The following is a 20,452-nucleotide window of genomic DNA, read 5'->3' as shown; positions in this document are numbered from 1 at the left end:
CTTTCTCTTCACTTTGTTACATTTTCCATTTTTTCCATTTTTTCATTTTTTTCATTTTTTTTTGTGCATTAAATGTGTATATGTATTAGTAGCCTGAAATGTGCGCATTCTTCTAAAAAGGAATAAAAGATTTTTAACAGGGAAAAATATATTAAGATAAAAATAAAATAATGATTTTTTTATAATATTTTTGATATAGTATATTTTTTATTCATATAAATTTTTATATTGCGAAATATTTGTCCTTGTTTAGTCAAACTTTTTTGCGTGTTTATAAAAAAATAATAAAACTAAATATAGTAATGCATAACGGAAGATAGTAAAATAATGAAAAATCGTAACATTGATTATATAAATTGTGTATATTTTTTGGCATAACTTTTGAAAAATTTTATGTGTATAATATTTATGAAATATATTATTTTTTCATAATAAAAATACACACACAAAAAATCCTTATCTTGTATTTTTAAAATTTTTTAATATTTCGAAAACATTTTTATAAAGCATAGACATTGCTATACATGTGTACAAGCCCACTGTATTTTTATATTAGTTTGGTATGCATGTATGCATATTATATATATATGTATATGTGTATGCATGTATGTATATATGTATGCGTATAATATTGTCTTTTCCCCAGTTTTAGGATATTTTTTTTTTTTTCATTTTGAAATAGCGAAAGAGAAAATTATAAGAAGAACAGAAAAGTGAAATTGTGCATATATAACACAATGCATATATAAAATGAAAACATGGATATAAATAGATCTCAATTTAATGAATTTGAAAAAAAAAATGTATTAAAAGAAAATTGTTTAAATACAGATTTTTCATATGAACAGATTTTGAATAATAATATAAAAAGACCACAAGAAATAGATTGTGGGATGTCATGTGGTAGTTCATTTTGTGAAAATAATTTAACAGAGGAAAATATAAATAATAAATTTATAGATGGTTCTCATAATTTAGACAATATTTTTCATGATGTAGACAAAAAAAATAATCCAATATATATTTATAATACAACAAATGGTTTGGATGTTTCTTTTAAACAAATAAATAATGAAAATTTTGTAAAAAAAAATTCAAATATAGAAATAAATACACTTAATCAAAATAATAATATAATAAAACTTTCCCAAAATCCAATTATATATTATAATGATGAAAACAAAATCGAAAATAATTTAAATTATGGGTCTATAATAACAAAAAGTATATGTAATAATAAAATAAGTCCAAATGAAATAGATCCAAATAAAATAAATCAGCGATATCGTGAAAATCTTCCTTACATTTATCAGTATAATGATGAAGATGTTTCTTTTTTAAATAGCAATAGTAGAGGTGGGGAAAGTGTTTGTACTACAAATTTAGAGAGTAATATGGTTTCAGCAAATTTAGGAAGCAATACTGTAAATTATTCTAATTCTATAATAAGTGAAAAAAAAATATTTTTTCCTGAAACTGATAAAATTGAAAGTAGTAATAGATATATAATAAATACGGAAAAAAAAAATTCAAGTTATAGTTCAAATGAAATCAAATCGAATAATAACAATTCTGCGAATATAATAAGTAGAACACTTTTAGAAGAAGATATTAATTTAGTTAGCAAATTAGGGGATGATGCCAAATTAAATGTTACAAATAGCCATAGTATAGAAAATGGATATCTAGAACCAAATTTTAATAGTGAAAAACAAAGTGTGGAAAAAAGTGCAGAAAAATATGCAGAAAAATATGCAGAAAAGAGTGTGGAAAAATATGCAGAAAAGAGTGTGGAAAACTATTTTTGTTCATTGTCAAAAGAAGATATATATAATAGTGTTTCAAACGAAATTATGAATTATAAGAATACTATTTATGATTTAGAAACTGAATTAAAAATAAAAAATAGCTATTTAGAAAATGAAAAAAAAAAAAATGAAGGATATGAAAAAATTATAGAGAAATATATAAATAATTTGAATTTGACATCTCATGATAATAATAATTCAATGAGTACATTTGATATTAACGAGATTCAGGCAAAACAAATAAAACAAGAGTTGATTCTAAAATCTACTGAGGTTATAGAATTAAATAATGCAATAAATAATTTAAAGAATCAGAAAACTTTATTTATAAATGCATTGTATAATGAACTACAAGCTAGTATGAAAAAAGAGACAGAAAATTCACTACTTTTACATGCACAAACAATAAAATTAAATAATGCAAATAAATATATAGAGACACAAAGTACTAAAATAAATAATCTATTATCTGAGTTAAAGAAATTAGAACAACGATATATATATCATGTACAAAAAGATGAAAAAATTATTAACGAATTGTTAAATGAAAAAAAAGAATTTGTTAAAATTGCAGAAAAATTAAATATTATAAATATAGAAAATCAAAATAAAAATGAAGAATTAGAAAAATATAAAAATAAATGTAATGAATTAACAGAAGAGTTAAACAATTTTGTTCGAGTCATTTCGGGTGATCAATCATTTAATAAACAAAATTTGAGCAAAATTTTTGACAAATCATATCAAACAAATGATTGGGGATCTTTATTGTATATGCCAAATAAAAAAGATGTTGAAAATAATACATCAGGAAATTGTATTAATTTTACAAAAGATAAAAATTCAAATAAAAACACAGAGAATAATAATATTAGACATGATATTTATGAAAGTAATAATCAAGAAGATGTAAAAAATTTAGATAATTTAAATAATTCTTTAAAAATACAATTAGCAAAATTAATAGAACATAATGATTGGCTAAAGAGTGAAGTTGATAAATATTCAAAAAAAAATATAGAAATTGTAGAAGAATTAAAAAATAAAACAAAAATAATATCTAAACAAAATAAAAGTTATGCTTTATTATTAGAAAAATATAATATCCTCGAAAATGATTTTAAACACATTCATGATATATGTTCTCAATTAGAAGAAAAATTTAAAAAGGAACAATGCCAAAGTGTGATGGAAAGTAGAAATAAAAATGTGATGGAGAATAAAAATGCGATGGAGAATAAAAATGCGATGGAAAATGTAAGTGACAGTTTTGAACAAAACGAATCTAAAGAATTACGGAAACGAAATCTATCTTTAAAAGATTTACAAATTAATGAAAGCAATCAAAGTGAAAGTAATATCAATGATTATAAAATTTATTGTTCTGAATTAAAATTAGAGAATGAAGCTCTTAAAGTTGTAATTGAAAAATTAAAAAATAAAAATAAAAAATTGTCAAAAAATATGGAACTTCTTTTAAATGATTTAATAACTAATGAACAATTAAATGATGAACAACTTTCAAATAGTAATATGATTCAAAATACCACTAATGTTAGTAATTTCGATAATGAAAATAATCAAGATAATTCTAAAACCGTTATATATCACATTTCTAAGCAACCGACGCTTGGAACAGATGATCCCATTTCTCAAACTGCAACACTCTCAAATTCTGTTTATCAAAAAGAACCGACTCTTTTAATAAAAAATGAAGAGGATAATGTCGAAAAGAATTATATAAATGAATCAAAAAAAAAAATTCCAACAAAAATTGTAGATATATTTATACAAACCGAGTTTGAAAACCCTGAAAAAGCAAATGCGCTTATACAAACCGAAATAAACGAATATAATAAAAATTTTGTTACTACTGGAATAAATACAGAAGAAAAAATGATTTCAAATAAATGGACAGTTACAGATAATAATGTAAAATCATTAATAGATGCATCCATTAATACAAATAAAGTTAAGGTTATAAATCAAGATATAAATATGGAATATAAAAGTACCCAAACAAATGAAACTGATTGTTATATAAAATCAACACAAACTGATTATAAAAAAACAATAGATAGAGATGTATTGACTGAAATGTGTGGAATCACAAATTTTAATATTAAACAAATTATGATAAAAAATAAAATTTTGACTAAAAATAAAAAAATACAAGTAACAGTATCAAATTTAAATGCTTCTGTACAAACTCAAGAAACAATTTCTAGTGACATATCAAAAAGACGTAGTAATAACAATTATAATATGAAACATACTGATAAATATAAATATAATTTATTTAATATAAATAAAAATTTGAGATGTATAAAAAAAAAAAAAAATTATCTTAAAACTTCATCATCCATTTATTCAAGCAATTCAATAGACAATCTTCAATTAGAAGATTCTAATATTTCGTCTGAATCATGTTTATTTAAAAGTAATAAAAAATATTGTTATTATAATGATGACGATGATGATGGTGATAATGATGAAGATGATGATGAAGATGATGATGATAATGATGATAATAATCGTTATAGAGATGTGATAAAAAGAAAAAAAGGGCATTATTACATAAAACGTCAATATTCAAATATTAGTTATTCTGATACAAGCTATGATGTTAACAATTATAATGATATATCTAATATATATACATTGAATGAAAAAAAAAGACATACAAAAAATATATTACCAATATGTGATATGGAATATAATAGAGAATATTATATGAAAAGAAATTGTCCATCTTTGAAATTTTCTAGAAAATACAAAAATCAAGATAGAAGCAAATATTCAAAAAGCTATAACAGAAATGAAGAAGAAGAAGTGGAATCATTATTAGAGATATTAAAATATTCATCAGAATGTGAAAATGAAAAAGATGAAGAAAATTATGAAGAAAGCCAAGTTAGTAGTAATAATTATACAAATGAGAATAAATTAGAAATTTACAAAAACATTATTGATGATGATTCTTATTATAAAAAAAGAATGATGAAATATAGAAAAAGAGAAAAAAAAAAAAAAAAAATGAATGAATCAGAAAAAATGTTGAAAAAACATAAAATATACAAAAAATTTAAAAATAAACATGTCCAAACAGATGAACAAATTTTTAATGATATATTTTATGATGATATAAATACTAATGTAAAAAATAATTTTTCAGATATTATCGATCAAAATGTTAAAAATTTAAAAATAAAATTCAAAGAATATAAAAATGATGTCTATTATACTGCAATAGTTTGTGAACAATGTAAAGGACTATATATAGATACATTATTAATGTATGATATCATAAATTACAAAATTTACAACGATTCGATACCTTTATTTCATAATGATGAGTTGTTATCTTTAGATAATGAACAAAATAAAATAGCCATAAAAAAGGCTAGCTCTTATACTAATATAAATTATAACGATACTTTTATAAAAAAAAATAAGCATAGATTTATTTCGAACACCTTAAATAGTATATCACATTCTTTACCTTTTTATAAAAAACGGGTAAGCGAGGAAATTTGCAGCAATAACGATGGAAATAATAATGGTAGTAAGAATGGTAGTAACGATGGAAATAACGATGGCAATGACAATGGTAGTGGTAATATTTCAAGTGGGATGGCTTCTTCATGCGAACATGAGCAAATTGATAAAGATTGTGTGAAAAATGAGGACATAAAATTAGATAATATAAGCACAGTAATACACAAATTTGTAGAGGAAAATATTCCCAATGGTTTTATTTTATGTACATGTCGTTCTGATGTTTTAAGATATAAAAGTATTCGCCTCAAAAAAGAGAATATAAATGGCATAAAAAAATATAATGTAAATAGTGAAAAAAAAAAAAAAATTTTTTTTAGTAAAATAAAAAATGTTATATTAAAATTGAAAAACGAATTATCTCAGATTCGTGGAACTATAGATAATTTGTTTTTTTCAAATAAAAATAATTTATTATTAAATGATATTTTAAATAGTTCATACTTTAAAGATATACCATCAATTGTATATAATCATGTTTATAATACTGAAAGAAAAAATGAAAATTCAATGGATAAATTATTAACTAACAATATAAATGATAATAGTTTTGAAATTTTTCAAATAAATAAAAAAGAAAATATTTCAAACAATTATTTATTAGACAATATAAACAATTTCAAAGGAATATCAGAAATAGACAGATACTCAAATAGTTTCATGCCTATTAGATGTGATAATAATATAATAGAAAAAAAAGAAATAAATATTTGTGAAAATATAAAACCTTCAAAATATTTATGTACTAATAAAAATGACAAATTTGAAACAAATGCTAATGAAATAATTTCCAAAAAATATAATCAAAATGATTTAAAAGAACAAACATTTAGTTTTAAATATTTAATAGAAAATTATGATATAAAAAATATAACCACATTTTTTATTTGTTGTGTACTTAGTATAAATGAAATACATACTAATTTATGTATACCCTTTATGAAAAATAATAGTTATCATGATATTTCATCTTCGAATTTTGGAATGGAAAAAAATGAAATAAAAATAATAGACATAATAAATAATGATTCTGAAAATATCAAATATAATAAAATAAAAGAGACGGAATCTTTTTTGGAAGAATATAACATAGTTTTGAATCAAAACACACAAAGTATATATACTAAACAAATGGCAGAAATAGAAAATACATTATGCAATTTATCGACTAATATAATTAACAAAATAAAAGAAAGGTACATAGAAATAACGTCTGTTTATTTATTTATTGATGAGCATATAGATGATAAAAATATAAAAATAGCAGATTTAATGAGATTAATAGATAACTATGGGAAAATATATTTATACTTGACTAGCTTAAATAAAATAAGTGACAACCAAATTCGTTCGAATAAAAAAAATAAATTACATACTGAAAATAGTTCTATTATAAAAAACTTAAAATTGGAAATAAGTGAAATGGTAAAAGATGGAGACTCTTCCACTATTTGTGATTCACAAGTTAATAAAAAAGAATGTAAAGAAATCCTCGAACTTGAAAATAAAGATAATATAAAATGCAATGATGAAATAAATATTTTAAAAATAAAAAATAAAAAAAATTCGGAACATATATCTAAAGATGATAAAACAATTCAGGATAATAATAGAAGGAATAGTGATTATAAAGGAAAGTACATAAAATATCAAAGGTCATGTTCATCCTCTTCTAATAATACAAATTCAACTTGTGATGAAGAAAATAGTAGTATAGATCGAAATGAAGAAAATATAAAGAATGAAGATAGAGAAAATAAAATAGAAAAGGTACATTATTTGAAGGATAATAATAAATATGGTGAAACAAGTGGTAGAAAATATGATGAAAAAAAATGGAAAAAAAAAGAAAGAAATATGAAACATATAAACACAATAAATAATATAAAAATTAATGAAATGTGTAATATTTTATTTAATTTAAAAGAAAAAATTTTAACTTTTCTTTCTTATATTTATAAAAAATTATGTCGAAATATGCTAATTAATATATATTATGTTAAAAGACTTTACACACAAATAGTAAATATTTTTTTAAATATCCCAAGAGATATAAATATGAATTATTTATTTATTAACAACAGAGAAATTAATACTAATATGTATATAAAAAAATACAATGATATAAATATTAATGAGAAATATTTGGAGTTAATTTATAATAAATTTCAGAATTATTCTCATGAAAATTTGTTAAATGTAAAAAATATGAGTGAAAAAAGAAAAAATAAAAATAAATTGAAAAAAATAAAATATAATATACTTAAACAATATGATATAGACAATGCTAGTTCACCACGAAAAAATTTAAGCCGAAAAATAGACGAGGAAAATATATCACATAAGGTTATAAATAATGAAAAACAAAAAGAAAAAAATATAATATAATAGAATAGAATAGAATAGAATAAAGTAAAATTCGAATAGCTCTAATGGTTATTATTGTTATTATTATTTAATAACATAAAACTGTAGGCATGACATATTTTTTTAAAAATTCATTCGTAAAATTGAATTATAAATAATGTGTGCAAATAAGGTTATATTAGATGAGCGAAAACGGAAGTTAGTTGTAAATATTATTATGTATGTAACTGTTTAAATAGTATTATATATGAACTGCTTAATAGTATTATATATGAACTGCTTAATAGTATTATATATGAACTGCTTAAATAGTATTATATATGAACTGCTTAATAGTATTATATATGAACTGCTTAAATATTTATATACAAATAATTTATGTATACATTTTTTCTTCTTTATCTTTAGGACTCTTCAAGCAATATGTCTTTATTTTTTGAAATTTAAATAAAAATGAAAAAAAATACAATATTTTTACACACTTATTTTTAAACCTAAATTTTCGAATTTGTAACCTTTTTTACATTTTAAAATTGTTTATCAATTTTTTTTTTTCGTCATTAAATTTTATACTTATTTTTTGGTATATTTCGTAGCTTTTGTTTTGATTTTTTTTTTTTCTCAATGTCTCAAAATTGTAAGAATATTTTATTATATAAAATGTGTGCATTCAATTTTTTGAAACTTAAAATTTGTAAATTGTTGCATTATAGCTGTAAATACGATTTATTTATTTTTTTTTTATTATTTTTTTTATTATTATTTTTTTTTTTTTTAAAATAAAAAATATTAATATGGCAATAATTCAAGCTATTGTAGTTATAGCAATAAATAAAAATTCCCATTTAAGCCCATATGTTTATCATAAAAAAGTAAGGTGTTGGTATAGCTGTTAATATAAATGGTGGTATAAATGTTAGCATAGCTGTTAATATAGCTGTTAGTATAAATGTTAGTATAAATGTTAATATATAATCATGCCCGCTTTACTAGCTTTTTTATTTTATTAATTTTAATTTTTTTAAATAAAATATTGGCTTATGGCTTGTTCATATCAATTATATTTAAATATATTTTAGATTAAATTATTTTATATATGTTATTTTTATTTTAAAAAAAAATATTTTCTTGTCATAGTTATTTATCATGTCTATTTATATCAGGGTTAAATGTGTATATATGTTTATAGGATTGTTGTGAAAATAAATTTTTTTATGTTACATTGTTATATTAATTATTTGAACAAATCAAATGTTGTTTTGTCATTATTTTGGTCTATTTCAACATTTTGTATGTCATTTTCTATTTTGGAAAAATGGGATAAGACTTGGTCATTTGCTTCCTCTTCTTCATCAATTATTTGATCATTATAATAAAAATGATATGGATATTTTTTAACATAATTGGCTATCTGTATATAATTTTTAATTTTTCCAATATTTAATAAATTTATTTTAGTATATGATGTAATAATTTGGTGTAATGCTTTTATTTTATTAGTATATGATGCTATTTTTTTTATTAATTTTTTCTTTTTATCATTTTCTAAAAAGCTAAAAGAATTGCATAATAGTTCTTCCCCTTTTTTGTTGGTTTTATTTTTCAAGAAATTATTATCGTTAATTTTATCACTATTGTATGGTTTATTTTGATAAATATTTCTTTTTAACCTGTCTATATCATAATAAACATTATTATGTCTGCTTCGGGTGTTTATATTTCTATTATTTTCATCTACATTACTATTTGTACTACTATAGTTGTTATCATATTGATTATTCATTTTATCAGAAATATAATCTTTCCTATTATTCCGATTTTTTTTATTATAATTAATATAATCTAGATAAAATATACAAGTTTCAACTTCAAAGGAAAAGTCTTGTTTCATATATTCGTAGTTTAGTATTTTTTTTAAATATGCTCTATAACTACATAATATTTTAATTACATTTATTTTATCATTATTGTTCAGGTAACAAAAATCTTTATTTATTCTTTGGATAATATTAATATTATCAAATTCTTGTTTTTCTTCTTCTGAATAAAATTCATTTTTCATAGGAACTTTATTACATATAGGTGTCAGTATATGATTTGGGTTTGAGTCTCTTTTGTTTATTTCATATTGGCAGTCATATTTGGAGTCATATTGGGGGTCATATTTGGAATCATATTTGGGGTCATATTTGGAATCATATTTGGGGTCATATTTGGAATCATATTTGGGGTCATATTTGGGGTCATATTGTTTATTTTTGACATTTTTATCGAGAGGTGAACCATTTTTGTCGACTATTTTGCGTCTTTTTATTTTTTTCCTTCCTCCATACTCTTGGGTATATTTTTCATTATTATTCACAAAATATTCATCTTTTTTATTTTTCCCCATCATTTCAATATTTGATTTATTGGCATTTCTGTAATTTTCTTTGTTAATCCAGTTATTATCACTAAAATCACTATTAATTCTTTTGCAACTCTTTTTATGTTTTGTATTTATTTCATAATCCATGGTACTATTACTTTCAACACTTTTAGTATATTTATTTTTTATTTTATTAATATTTTCATCTATATCACTATTATTTGGTTTTCTATATATATTTTTATTTTTTCCAATATTATTCACATGTCTTTTTATATGCTTGATAGATATAGAATCATCATCATCATCAACATCATCAACATCATCATCAACATCATCATCATCATCATTATAATTTATATATTTGTTATTTGGTGATAATTCATTATTAGTATAAAATTTAGGTGTGTATTTATTATTATAAATAAAAGAACTGGATCGTAAATGTGTATTTGATTTATTCAAGTTATATTCATGTTGATTATTTTCAAATAGTTTCCTTTTTTTCATTCCTATTTTATCTTTATTAAAAATACAAGTATCATTAAAATAATTTCCCGAATTTAGACACATATGATCATTTATTATATTATTACATTTACATCTATTATTGATATTATTCATATTAATCATATAATGAAAATCTGATATATTTGTAAATTCATTTGAATTTGAAAAATTTGCTATTTTATCCCAAAATGGAAAATTGGTTATATTTATTATATCTGATATTCTTTCTTTATAATTAGAATTTCTCATATATTTATCATATATATATTTTTGTTTTCTATATTTATCATAATGATTATCTATGGTTTTTGTGTATACATTTTTTGAAAAAATATATTTTTTATTTTTTTTATTACTTATATTATTATGTCCATTTCTATTATCCCAATTGTTATAAACCCTGAAATCATCTGTTGAAAATTCATTTTCACAATATTTATCACGTTTTATTTTTTTCTTTTTTATTATTTTTTTATTATATATTTTTTCTTTTTTGTTAAATATATAATCTTGTTCAATAGTATCACCATTTTTTTTTTCTTTCCCTATTTTTTCTTCATCACTTTCAGAATTTTTAGAATCACACAAATCGTCTGTGTCATATGTATCTTCGGATTCAGCAGTTTCTTCATATGAATCTATGATACTTCTTTTATTAAATGATAAATATTTATCATCTTTTTTATAATTGTTTGTTTTTTTTCCATCATCTTTTTCGTCACATTTTTCATCAGATTTTTCATCAGATTTTTCATCAGATTTTTCATCAGATTTTTCATCAGATTTTCCACTATTTTTTCCACCATTTTGTTCATTATCATTTTTTTTTTTATCTGTACTTTTATCCTTTTTTTTAGAATTTATTTCACTTTGTTCCTTTTCAATGTTTGATTTTTCTCTGTTGTCTATGTGGTCCTTTTTTTCGGCATTCATTTTTTCATCATTTTTTTTATCATTTTTTTTATCATTTTTTTCATCATTTTTTTTATCATTTTTTTTATCATTTTTTTTATCATTTTTTTGCGGATTTATATTTATTTCTATCTCATTTGAATGGCGTTTTTTTCCATTTTCTACACAAACCTTATTGTTAGTATTTGTCTTTTTTTCACCATCTTTTGATTCCTCTTTATTAATACTATTATGTGTATTATAATTCTTATTGTTTGAAATATTGTTTGTGTGTTTATGCTCATTCCGTTTATTTCCAACATGGTTGTTATGATTATTAAATTTGTTATTATTTCTATGGCGGGTAGCATTGTTATTACTACTAGTATTACTACTATTATGATTGTTATTATTTTTGTTTTGCATAATCGATAAATATTTGGTGTCATCTTTAGACATATTTTTAGAAGACAGCCTAGTAGAACACCGAATAATACTTCTTTTTTTTAAAATTTCATAACATGATAATTTGTTTTTATCACTTTTTGTTGTTGATTCACTTTTTTTATCTTCTTCAATATTTGTTTTGAGAATTTCATTATTATTTTTATTTTTTGAATTATTTTGAGTCAAATTATCATTAGCATCATTTGTGATATTTGGAGTTTCTTGTGGGGATATATTTTCGATAGCATCTATAATAGTAGAATTATTTTTTTTTTGTATTTTTTTTAATTCATTTGATGTATATTCAGTATTATTTATATCCGTGATACTATGTATATTATTAATTGAGCTAGCAACTGTGCTTTCTAAATTATCCTTATCAATAATATCATTTTCTATATTTATTTGCATAATTTGTTTATTGGAATAATTTATATTATCATCACCATTTTTTACAACTATTGATTCTTCCTTGAATTCTATTTCGTTTGAAAGTTGTTTTTTTGTTTTTTTATTTTGAAGATCTTGATTATAAGATGTTGAAAATGTATTATTATTGTTATGATTAGCACTAGTGGTAGTAATAGCTTGATTGTTAGAGAGCATTTTGTTTTTTTGGAAATTTAATTCTTTTTTATTATTCTCATTCTCATTACTCAAGGGTTTGAAATTGTAAAAAGATTTAACGAAAGAACATATTACAAGTTCATCTGGATATATTAAATCTTTTCGATGTATGATTTTTTTTTTAACTTCTTCTATTAACGAAATTTTAGATGCAATAATGTTATGCATATTTACTAATTTACTATTAAAAAATATCTTTTGAAAGTTGTCTTGATTTTGTTTAACATAATTTATATAAAGATTAGATATACATTCATCATTTCTTTTACAAAAAAATAATTGAGAACTATATTTTTGAATTTTATTTTTATCAGCTATTATTCTTATTAATAAAGATATTAAATATGCACATGAATGTATGTCTTTCATATATTTGAAAAAATCAATAAATTGTGTAATATTTTTGTAAAATAAATATGAATAATCATTAATGTCATATTGTAATTTATTTAAATCGATTCTATAATAATTATCATTTTTTAAAAATTTAAAAACTTCTTCATTTGTTATCGAATAATTAGATATTTCCTGAATTTTATATGAATGATTCATTCTCAATTTTATATTATATTTACCTATCATATAAAATATTAAAGCATCAAATGTGTCTTTTAATACATCTTTAATATTTGAAACCTTATTACCATCTACTATGCAATTATAATTTATTTCTTTTTTTTTAGAATCATCATTTTCTTTATATTTTTCATTATTATTCTTGTTTCGTGAAGGAGTATTTGTTGATATTTCTACTCCATTGTTTTCATATTTTTTGTTTCCTTTATTTGTTGTTTTTATTTCTGATCCGTTTTTCTCAAAAGATATATTAGAACGTCCTTGATATGTATTCCTACTTATTTTTAAAAATGTAAATTCACATTTTTTTATAGAATAATTATTATATCGAAATACATCAACCAATTCATCATACAATGTTAAAACATTCAAATCAAAAGAACTATACTTTTTGTTATGTCCCTCTTTTCCTTCTCTACATTTTAAAATCTTATGATACTCTCCTAATGCTATATCATATCTGTTATTTTTGAATAAATATTCTCTGATATATTCATATGTTAGGAGCTTGTCTAGTTCATCCATACTACTTTTTTTTTTTTTGGTATGAATGGTTAAAATGGAAGTAGACGAATTTGTTGGGTCGCCAAAATGGGAAAATGAAAAAAAAATGAAAAAAAAATGAAAAAAAAATGAAAAAAAAATGAAAAAAAAATGAAAAAAAAATGAAAAAAAAATGAAAAAAAAAAGGAAAAAAAAAAGGAAAAAAAAAAGAAAAAAATGTGGAACAAATATGCTGCTCAGAACAAATGCCGTTCTCCCTACATAATGCTTTATGAACAACGAATATGCACATATATATACACCGAATAAAATAGGTTTAAATATTTTTATTCGTATTTCTTATTATATGAACAAAAGTAGATAAACACCGTGTAAGGACAAAGTAGGAACATAAACAATTGGGGTTGAATCAGAAATGATGATTCATATATATATGGTACAGAAAAGGAAACAAATATAATATTAATATATATGTATATGGTTATGTATATTTTTTATAGTCTTAAAAAATATTTGGATACATCCACTTATTCAAGAACATATATACATTGTAAATTTTCCAATGCAGAACAATATTATTATTTTTTTTGTGTATGAATATAAAACGTTATTTATATTATTTATACTATGTATTTTTATTTATTTGGTTTTTTTAAAATTAAAATAAAAATATTTTTATTTTAAGTGTTGCAAAAATGTACAAGCAGAATAAAATGAAACCAAAACTTGGCAATAAATTTAAATGCAAATTTTCTATAAGGGCTAAATATATGGTTGCTTGCAATTTTTTTTTTATTTAATATATTTTTTAATTTTAATTATATTTTATTCACTTTAATTTATTTTATATATGTATATATTTTTATTTTCTATAAGACCCAGCATGCATTTTTATGGTTATACGTGTATGCATACAAAAAAAAGAGGAAACGTATGTGGCGTATGTTGCATTCATCATTTTTTTTTTAATAGTGTGGCATACGCATATATATATATATATATTTTTTTTTTTTTTCTCTTTTTTAATACACAGTATTATTTTTATTGATGCACCGCCTTTTTTTTGTCCCAAGATTTATTCATTATTTTTAATCACATGTATATAGTACGTGATTAGCCTTTTTCTTTTTACACATTATATTTTTTTATTTCATCATATGTATACCCTATATTTTTTTTGACATATTTTTATTAATTGATATACCTTAATATAGGCCAGATTTTTCATGACCTGTTCAATTTGATATTATATTATTTGTTTCCTTTATGTATGAAATTTCATTTTTTTGAGGAAAACACATTGCACACTACCATATACAACAGAATGTCACAATATGTGACTTAATAATAGGCCCCTCTCCTCAAAAAATAAAATAAAATAAAAAATAATAAAATAATAATATAAATAATATGATAATATAATAATATGACAATATGACAATATAATAATATAAATAGATTATGACATATTTACACTTTAGGCTTTGCGTATCCCACAAATTTGAAGGCACGGGCAAATAGTGATATATAATATATTGGTAGAACGTATACGGTTCCTATCATAATTTAAAAACTATATAATATGACATATAAAAATTATAGTTAAATAAAACACAGAAATAAATACAATTTATTTTATTGGAACTATTATAACATTGTATTTTTATAATATATTTTAACTTTTTTTTTTTTAAAAAAGGGAAAATGCTTATTTTTTAAATGCGCTAGTATAAATTTTCCTTTCGATTTTATGCTTATGAAAATTTGTATAATCTTAAAAAGGAAAAATTACAAGATTATATAAAATCAAAAAGAGAAATATTTAACTAAATAAAATGGAAAAAAATTATTAGTTGAATATAATATTATATGCAATTATATTATTTATAATTTTTAGTTTTTTTTTTTTTTACAATTTACACACCCTCACTAAGATTTTTTTTCAACCATTTTATACTATATATAATTGACATAACCATTCTTTATTATTTTCCATTTAAATTGTATAAATAAAACAACTTATTTTGTGAATTAAAAAAAAAGAAAAAGAAAAAAAGATTATAATTATCTCTTATTTTTACTCTACAATTTTATAATATACATTAAAAAATGATTAGACCAGTTTCCGTCTTAAGCCAATGGCTCCCTCCTATCAAGGTATGTGTGACGAAGAAAGCAAATTAAGAAAATTATAAAGTTAAAATTGAAACTAATAAAAATAAAGCGAATAAAAGTAAAGCGAATAAAAGTAAAGCGAATAAAAGTAAAGCGAATAAAAGTAAAGCGAATAAAAGTAAAACGAATAAAAATAAAGCGAATAAAAATTAAAACATTAGCCCTCATATATAGGCTATTATGTAAAAAATGAAAAAGAAGAATATCGATTTACTCTTTTTAAACTTACGCATGTTTTATTCCCTTCCCCCTTACTCACTATCTTGTGTGCCCATTACAATCGTTGTAACATATAATACTATACATGTACATTTTTTTTTTTTTTTTGTATAGAAGAGGATAACATTTGTGAAGAATTCTTTTCATATTCAAGTAAAACTTCTTATATCTCAATAATATATATTATTCCATTTTTATTTGAACTAATTTTTATTTATATTCTACATAAATATTTAATTGAAATATTGTGATTTTTTTTTTTTTTTTTTTTTTTTTAATAGGAAAGATATGTGTGCAATCAGCAAACACCTTTACACATTTATAATGCAACGCCATATTCTAAAAAATCAATTAATCATAGATTATTTTACATAAATTGGATATTTGTTTTTGTATTCCTCGATTTTTGCAACAGTCATTTAGATATATAAGTGTAAAGCATACATTCCATCACATGTTGAAAATTTGTTAACTAAAAATTTATTATATTATATGTACAGTTTTAATAACAATTCCGTTATTTGTTGTGTATTATTTTAATTTTAAAATAAATTGAAAAAAAAAAAAAAAAAAAAAAAAAAAAAAAAATTTCCCATTTCACATAATATTTTTTGGTGTTGCATTTATGAGCAATATAATAATTTATAATAATTAAAAAAATTAAAAATATTTAAAAGACTTAAAAGATAAATAGACACCACATGCTGTAAGAGCAACTAACAACCCTCCTATAAGGCCATCTGATGATATCATATCAAATAATAAGCTTTTTAATGCTAGTGCATTATTATTTCTTGCGTCTATTTTTAATAAAGCATTTAAATAATTTTTTGCCTTTTTATAATCTCTTAACTTTATATGTGCTATAGCTAATTGATATAAACAATCAATACGATTATAATTTATAAGTAATAATTCATGTAGTAATGATGCTGCAAGTTTTATATTTTTTAAATCTGATGAACATATTAATAAGCAAGCATAATCAAATTGTGTTTTGGGCATTACATGATCTATAGACAGTTCCTACAAATTGTTTTTAAAAAAAAAAAAAGAGAAATATAAAAATATACTATTTTTACTATATAGGAATATATGTATAAATTGTTTGTAACTATTTAGTAGGGTTATATATAAATATATGCAAAACAATTTGTCAATAAAACTGACATATAAAAAACATTGTTTTATTATATACTTACATTTTCATAGTCATTTTTTAATCTTTGTAGTTCAATTTTAAGTAACTCTGGACTGTCCATTTTTTTTTTTTTTTTTTTTTTTTTTTTTTATTACAACTTTCTAAAGTATCGAATAAAAAACAACCCGAAAATATGGAGCAATATATTATTTAACAAAATAAAGTATATTTTTGAATATGGTTATATTTTTATAGTGCTCAATATTTTGAATGTGTTATATTTTGAATGTGTTATATTTTTATAGTGGTTAATATTTTTGTTTTTAATAAATTCTATATCGAACTTTCATTATGAGCAATTTCAATAAATATTATTTTTAAAATGAAATAAATAAATTAATAATATATGCAAATAAGGAGACTTAAAACATCATAAAAATTAATTAAACTATAGCACACAAATGTGTCAAATACAAAGTAATAAAAATAGTAAAAGAGGTAAACTATTATTTCCTAATTTTTATAAAAATACATGGATAATACATTCAATGGGGTGTAAAAAAATGTGAAAATTATATAAAAAAACAAAAATGCATAAATATATTTAAAATTCATTTTCGATTTATCTGTTTTTTTTTTTTTTTTTTTTTTTTTTTTTAAACTGTTTATTTTTTTTTTTTATATTCTTATTTTATGCACCTTAAGTGTGTAAGGGGGGGGGTAAAAAAAAAATATTTTTTCCAAAGTTAACAAAAAAAAAGTAAAAATTTGACAATAGTTAAATAATTGTGATAATAAATATTAAAATAGTGAATAAAACAAAGTTTAATTTATAAAATTATTTTCGTTGATATTAATTGTTTTGTATAATTGGTAACATGGTAACATGTTTTAATCATGTCCTAACTTAAAACATACAGATCTCAAATACCATGAATTGTGATCATTGCTAAGTATGCTAAAATAAAAAGAAAAAAAATAATAACCAATTAAAAAATAAACAAAGAATCGAAATAGATAATGATGTAAAATTTATATCCCAATTTAATAAATAAAATTATGTGTGATATATAAAAAAAAACTTACTTATTTTCTATGCTACATGAATTTTCATAAATAATAGATATATTCGTTTTTTTATTCTCAAACACACATCTAACAATATTTAAAAACTTATCGTAATCTATGGCTGATAATTCAACTGTTATGAAAAGCATGCCTACAAAAGGGACCCGAGGAAAACATGTGAATGTATATATATAGATAATCAATACATACAAAAAAAAAGAGATAGTGCACTATAACGGAAACGTAGAAAATAATATGAACAAAAGATATTTTGACGACACAAATTTAATTATAAAATACCATTTTTTTGCAAAATATCTTCTATAGAATTTATATATTTATGTATTCCCTTAAAAGAAACTAAGTGTCTTTTTCCGTACACACTAGTATACGAACTTTTTCGATAAACAATACTGCTTTGTATATTAAATATAACAAGATCAAATCTGAAAAGAGGAAAAATAATATAGTGCTTATATGATTGTGATATAGAGGAATGAATGCATATCTAGACATGCAGAACATGTTTGTATATAAATATTGGTGGCTCATAAAAAATGAAAATAATTCTTACTTTAAATTATTCAGGTGCATGTTATTTAACTCTTCGAGAATATCTTATAAAAATCGTAAAAAATAAATAAAATTATTATATGCGATAAAAAGGTAAGGAAATGCAATCATACACAAATGCAACATGATCGCGTATTTGCAACATGATCACGTATTTGCAACATGATCACGTATTTGCAACATGATCACGTATTTGTAATAAAAATAACAAATTTGAGCTCACTTTCTCTATGCAACACTGTTATGTGCTTGCAATTGTTATGCACAACGTTTTTTTCAATGTAATTTGTATTTTTTATACAATCAGATAATATAATTGATATATTTTCATTACAATTCATGTCTTTATTTTCTGCGGGTTTTAAAGATGACCCAATTATATACTCCCCAACATTTCCATTAATGTTAAGAATGTTAGAAGAAGAAGATAACGTTTTTATAAATATACGATCTTGTTTATTATAAAGATGAAAAATATCATAAGTTATATTAGTTATATTATTAAAAAATTGATATCCATTTTCAAAATAATTTAATTCTAAATCATCACCTTTTATTTGCTCTAATATATATTCTTTCCCTTTTTGTGCTCTTTTTTCTTTTTTACTAATTATTTTTTTACAATAAATATTTTTGGGTGTAAAAATTCGATCTAACTCCTTTTCAAAAATGTAACTATATTTTTGTATAGCTAAATTGTCATATCTTATATATATATTATTATTATATATTTCAACATTTAAACCTGGTAAATTATCATTAGTCGAATTAACTATTTTGCAAAATAATTTTCCATTTTTTTTTAAATTAAATGAATGCATATATTCATATAAATTTATATTATAAATATATTTAAATCTTTTTTTAATACTTTCATATATTTGCTTAATAAAAAATGTATCATTTATTGTTTTTTTTATATCATTTTCTATTATTCTTATTACTATATTACTTTTTCTATTTAGCAATCCAATGCCAATTTCTTCTTTTGTCCAAAAAAAAACATTTACAATTTCTCCTGCTTCATATTTACTAAGTTCAGTAATATTTTCTATTTCAAAATCATACACATATTTATGTTTGTTATTTTTTAAAGCATCAAATCGGTCTACTTGTAAAAATTTTAAACAATATTTTTTATTTTCGTTTGAACTATTTTTATCATCTTCACACTTATCTCTACCTTTTTCGATGTCTCCCTTTTTTGTAGTTCTCACATTTTCTTCCACACCCAAACTAGCTACCTGGCCACTGCCACTGCTACTATTGCTATTGCCACTATTGTTACCATTTTGTAATATATCCCCTTCCAACGGTTTTAGAAACACATTTATTCGATTTTCATAAGTACTTGTAAATGTGTGTTTCCTATTATTATATACTAACTTTAACTCTTGTGTGTTTAGAAAATTTGTTGGAAATTTTTCAACTTGACATTTATTATTATTTATATCATTTATATCATTTGATAATGAACAGAAACTATATTTTCCCCATTTTTTTGTTGAGCATATTTTTAATATTATATTATTATACCCTCCCTTTTTTAATATGCTTATTTTTTCTCCCAATTTTGCTTTATTCAACATTTCAAATACCTTTTTTTTTTTTTTTTTTTTT

The 20,452-nt window shown here is 21.2% G+C and overlaps 5 protein-coding genes across 5 annotated transcripts; 2 read left to right on the top strand and 3 right to left on the bottom strand.

Moving 5' to 3' along the window:
- Positions 1–758: 758 nt before the first annotated feature.
- Positions 759–8,180, top strand: PY17X_1345700 (conserved Plasmodium protein, unknown function; the record flags this gene model as incomplete). The annotated part of the gene is made up of 2 exons (XM_022957216.1): positions 759–7,712; positions 8,142–8,180. 2 exons carry the CDS (start codon positions 759–761, stop codon positions 8,178–8,180), a joined length of 6,993 nt encoding a protein of 2,330 aa, XP_022813671.1.
- Positions 8,181–8,967: 787 nt separating this feature from the next.
- Positions 8,968–13,677, bottom strand: PY17X_1345600 (conserved Plasmodium protein, unknown function; the record flags this gene model as incomplete). The annotated part of the gene is made up of 1 exon (XM_724782.2): positions 8,968–13,677. One exon carries the CDS (start codon positions 13,675–13,677, stop codon positions 8,968–8,970), a length of 4,710 nt encoding a protein of 1,569 aa, XP_729875.2.
- A 2,088-nt stretch (positions 13,678–15,765) lies between these two features.
- PY17X_1345500 (conserved Plasmodium protein, unknown function) lies at positions 15,766–16,481 on the top strand (the record flags this gene model as incomplete). The annotated part of the gene is made up of 3 exons (XM_022957215.1): positions 15,766–15,813; positions 16,165–16,203; positions 16,332–16,481. 3 exons carry the CDS (start codon positions 15,766–15,768, stop codon positions 16,479–16,481), a joined length of 237 nt encoding a protein of 78 aa, XP_022813670.1.
- A 229-nt stretch (positions 16,482–16,710) lies between these two features.
- On the bottom strand, positions 16,711–17,312 carry PY17X_1345400 (mitochondrial fission 1 protein, putative; the record flags this gene model as incomplete). Its single annotated transcript, XM_724781.2, has 2 exons — positions 16,711–17,076; positions 17,253–17,312. 2 exons carry the CDS (start codon positions 17,310–17,312, stop codon positions 16,711–16,713), a joined length of 426 nt encoding a protein of 141 aa, XP_729874.2.
- A 770-nt stretch (positions 17,313–18,082) lies between these two features.
- Positions 18,083–20,421, bottom strand: PY17X_1345300 (conserved Plasmodium protein, unknown function; the record flags this gene model as incomplete). Its single annotated transcript, XM_022957214.1, has 5 exons — positions 18,083–18,149; positions 18,278–18,410; positions 18,560–18,705; positions 18,834–18,876; positions 19,056–20,421. The coding sequence occupies 5 exons, from the start codon at positions 20,419–20,421 to the stop codon at positions 18,083–18,085; spliced, it is 1,755 nt and encodes a 584-aa protein (XP_022813669.1).
- Between the last annotated feature and the right edge of the window lie 31 nt (positions 20,422–20,452).

Source organism: Plasmodium yoelii, assembly GCF_900002385.2.
Source record: "Plasmodium yoelii strain 17X genome assembly, chromosome: 13".
Lineage (NCBI taxonomy): Eukaryota > Apicomplexa > Aconoidasida > Haemosporida > Plasmodiidae > Plasmodium > Plasmodium yoelii.
The sequence above is the reverse complement of the archived record's forward strand: the minus strand, read 5'-3'. Positions and strand labels throughout refer to the sequence as shown.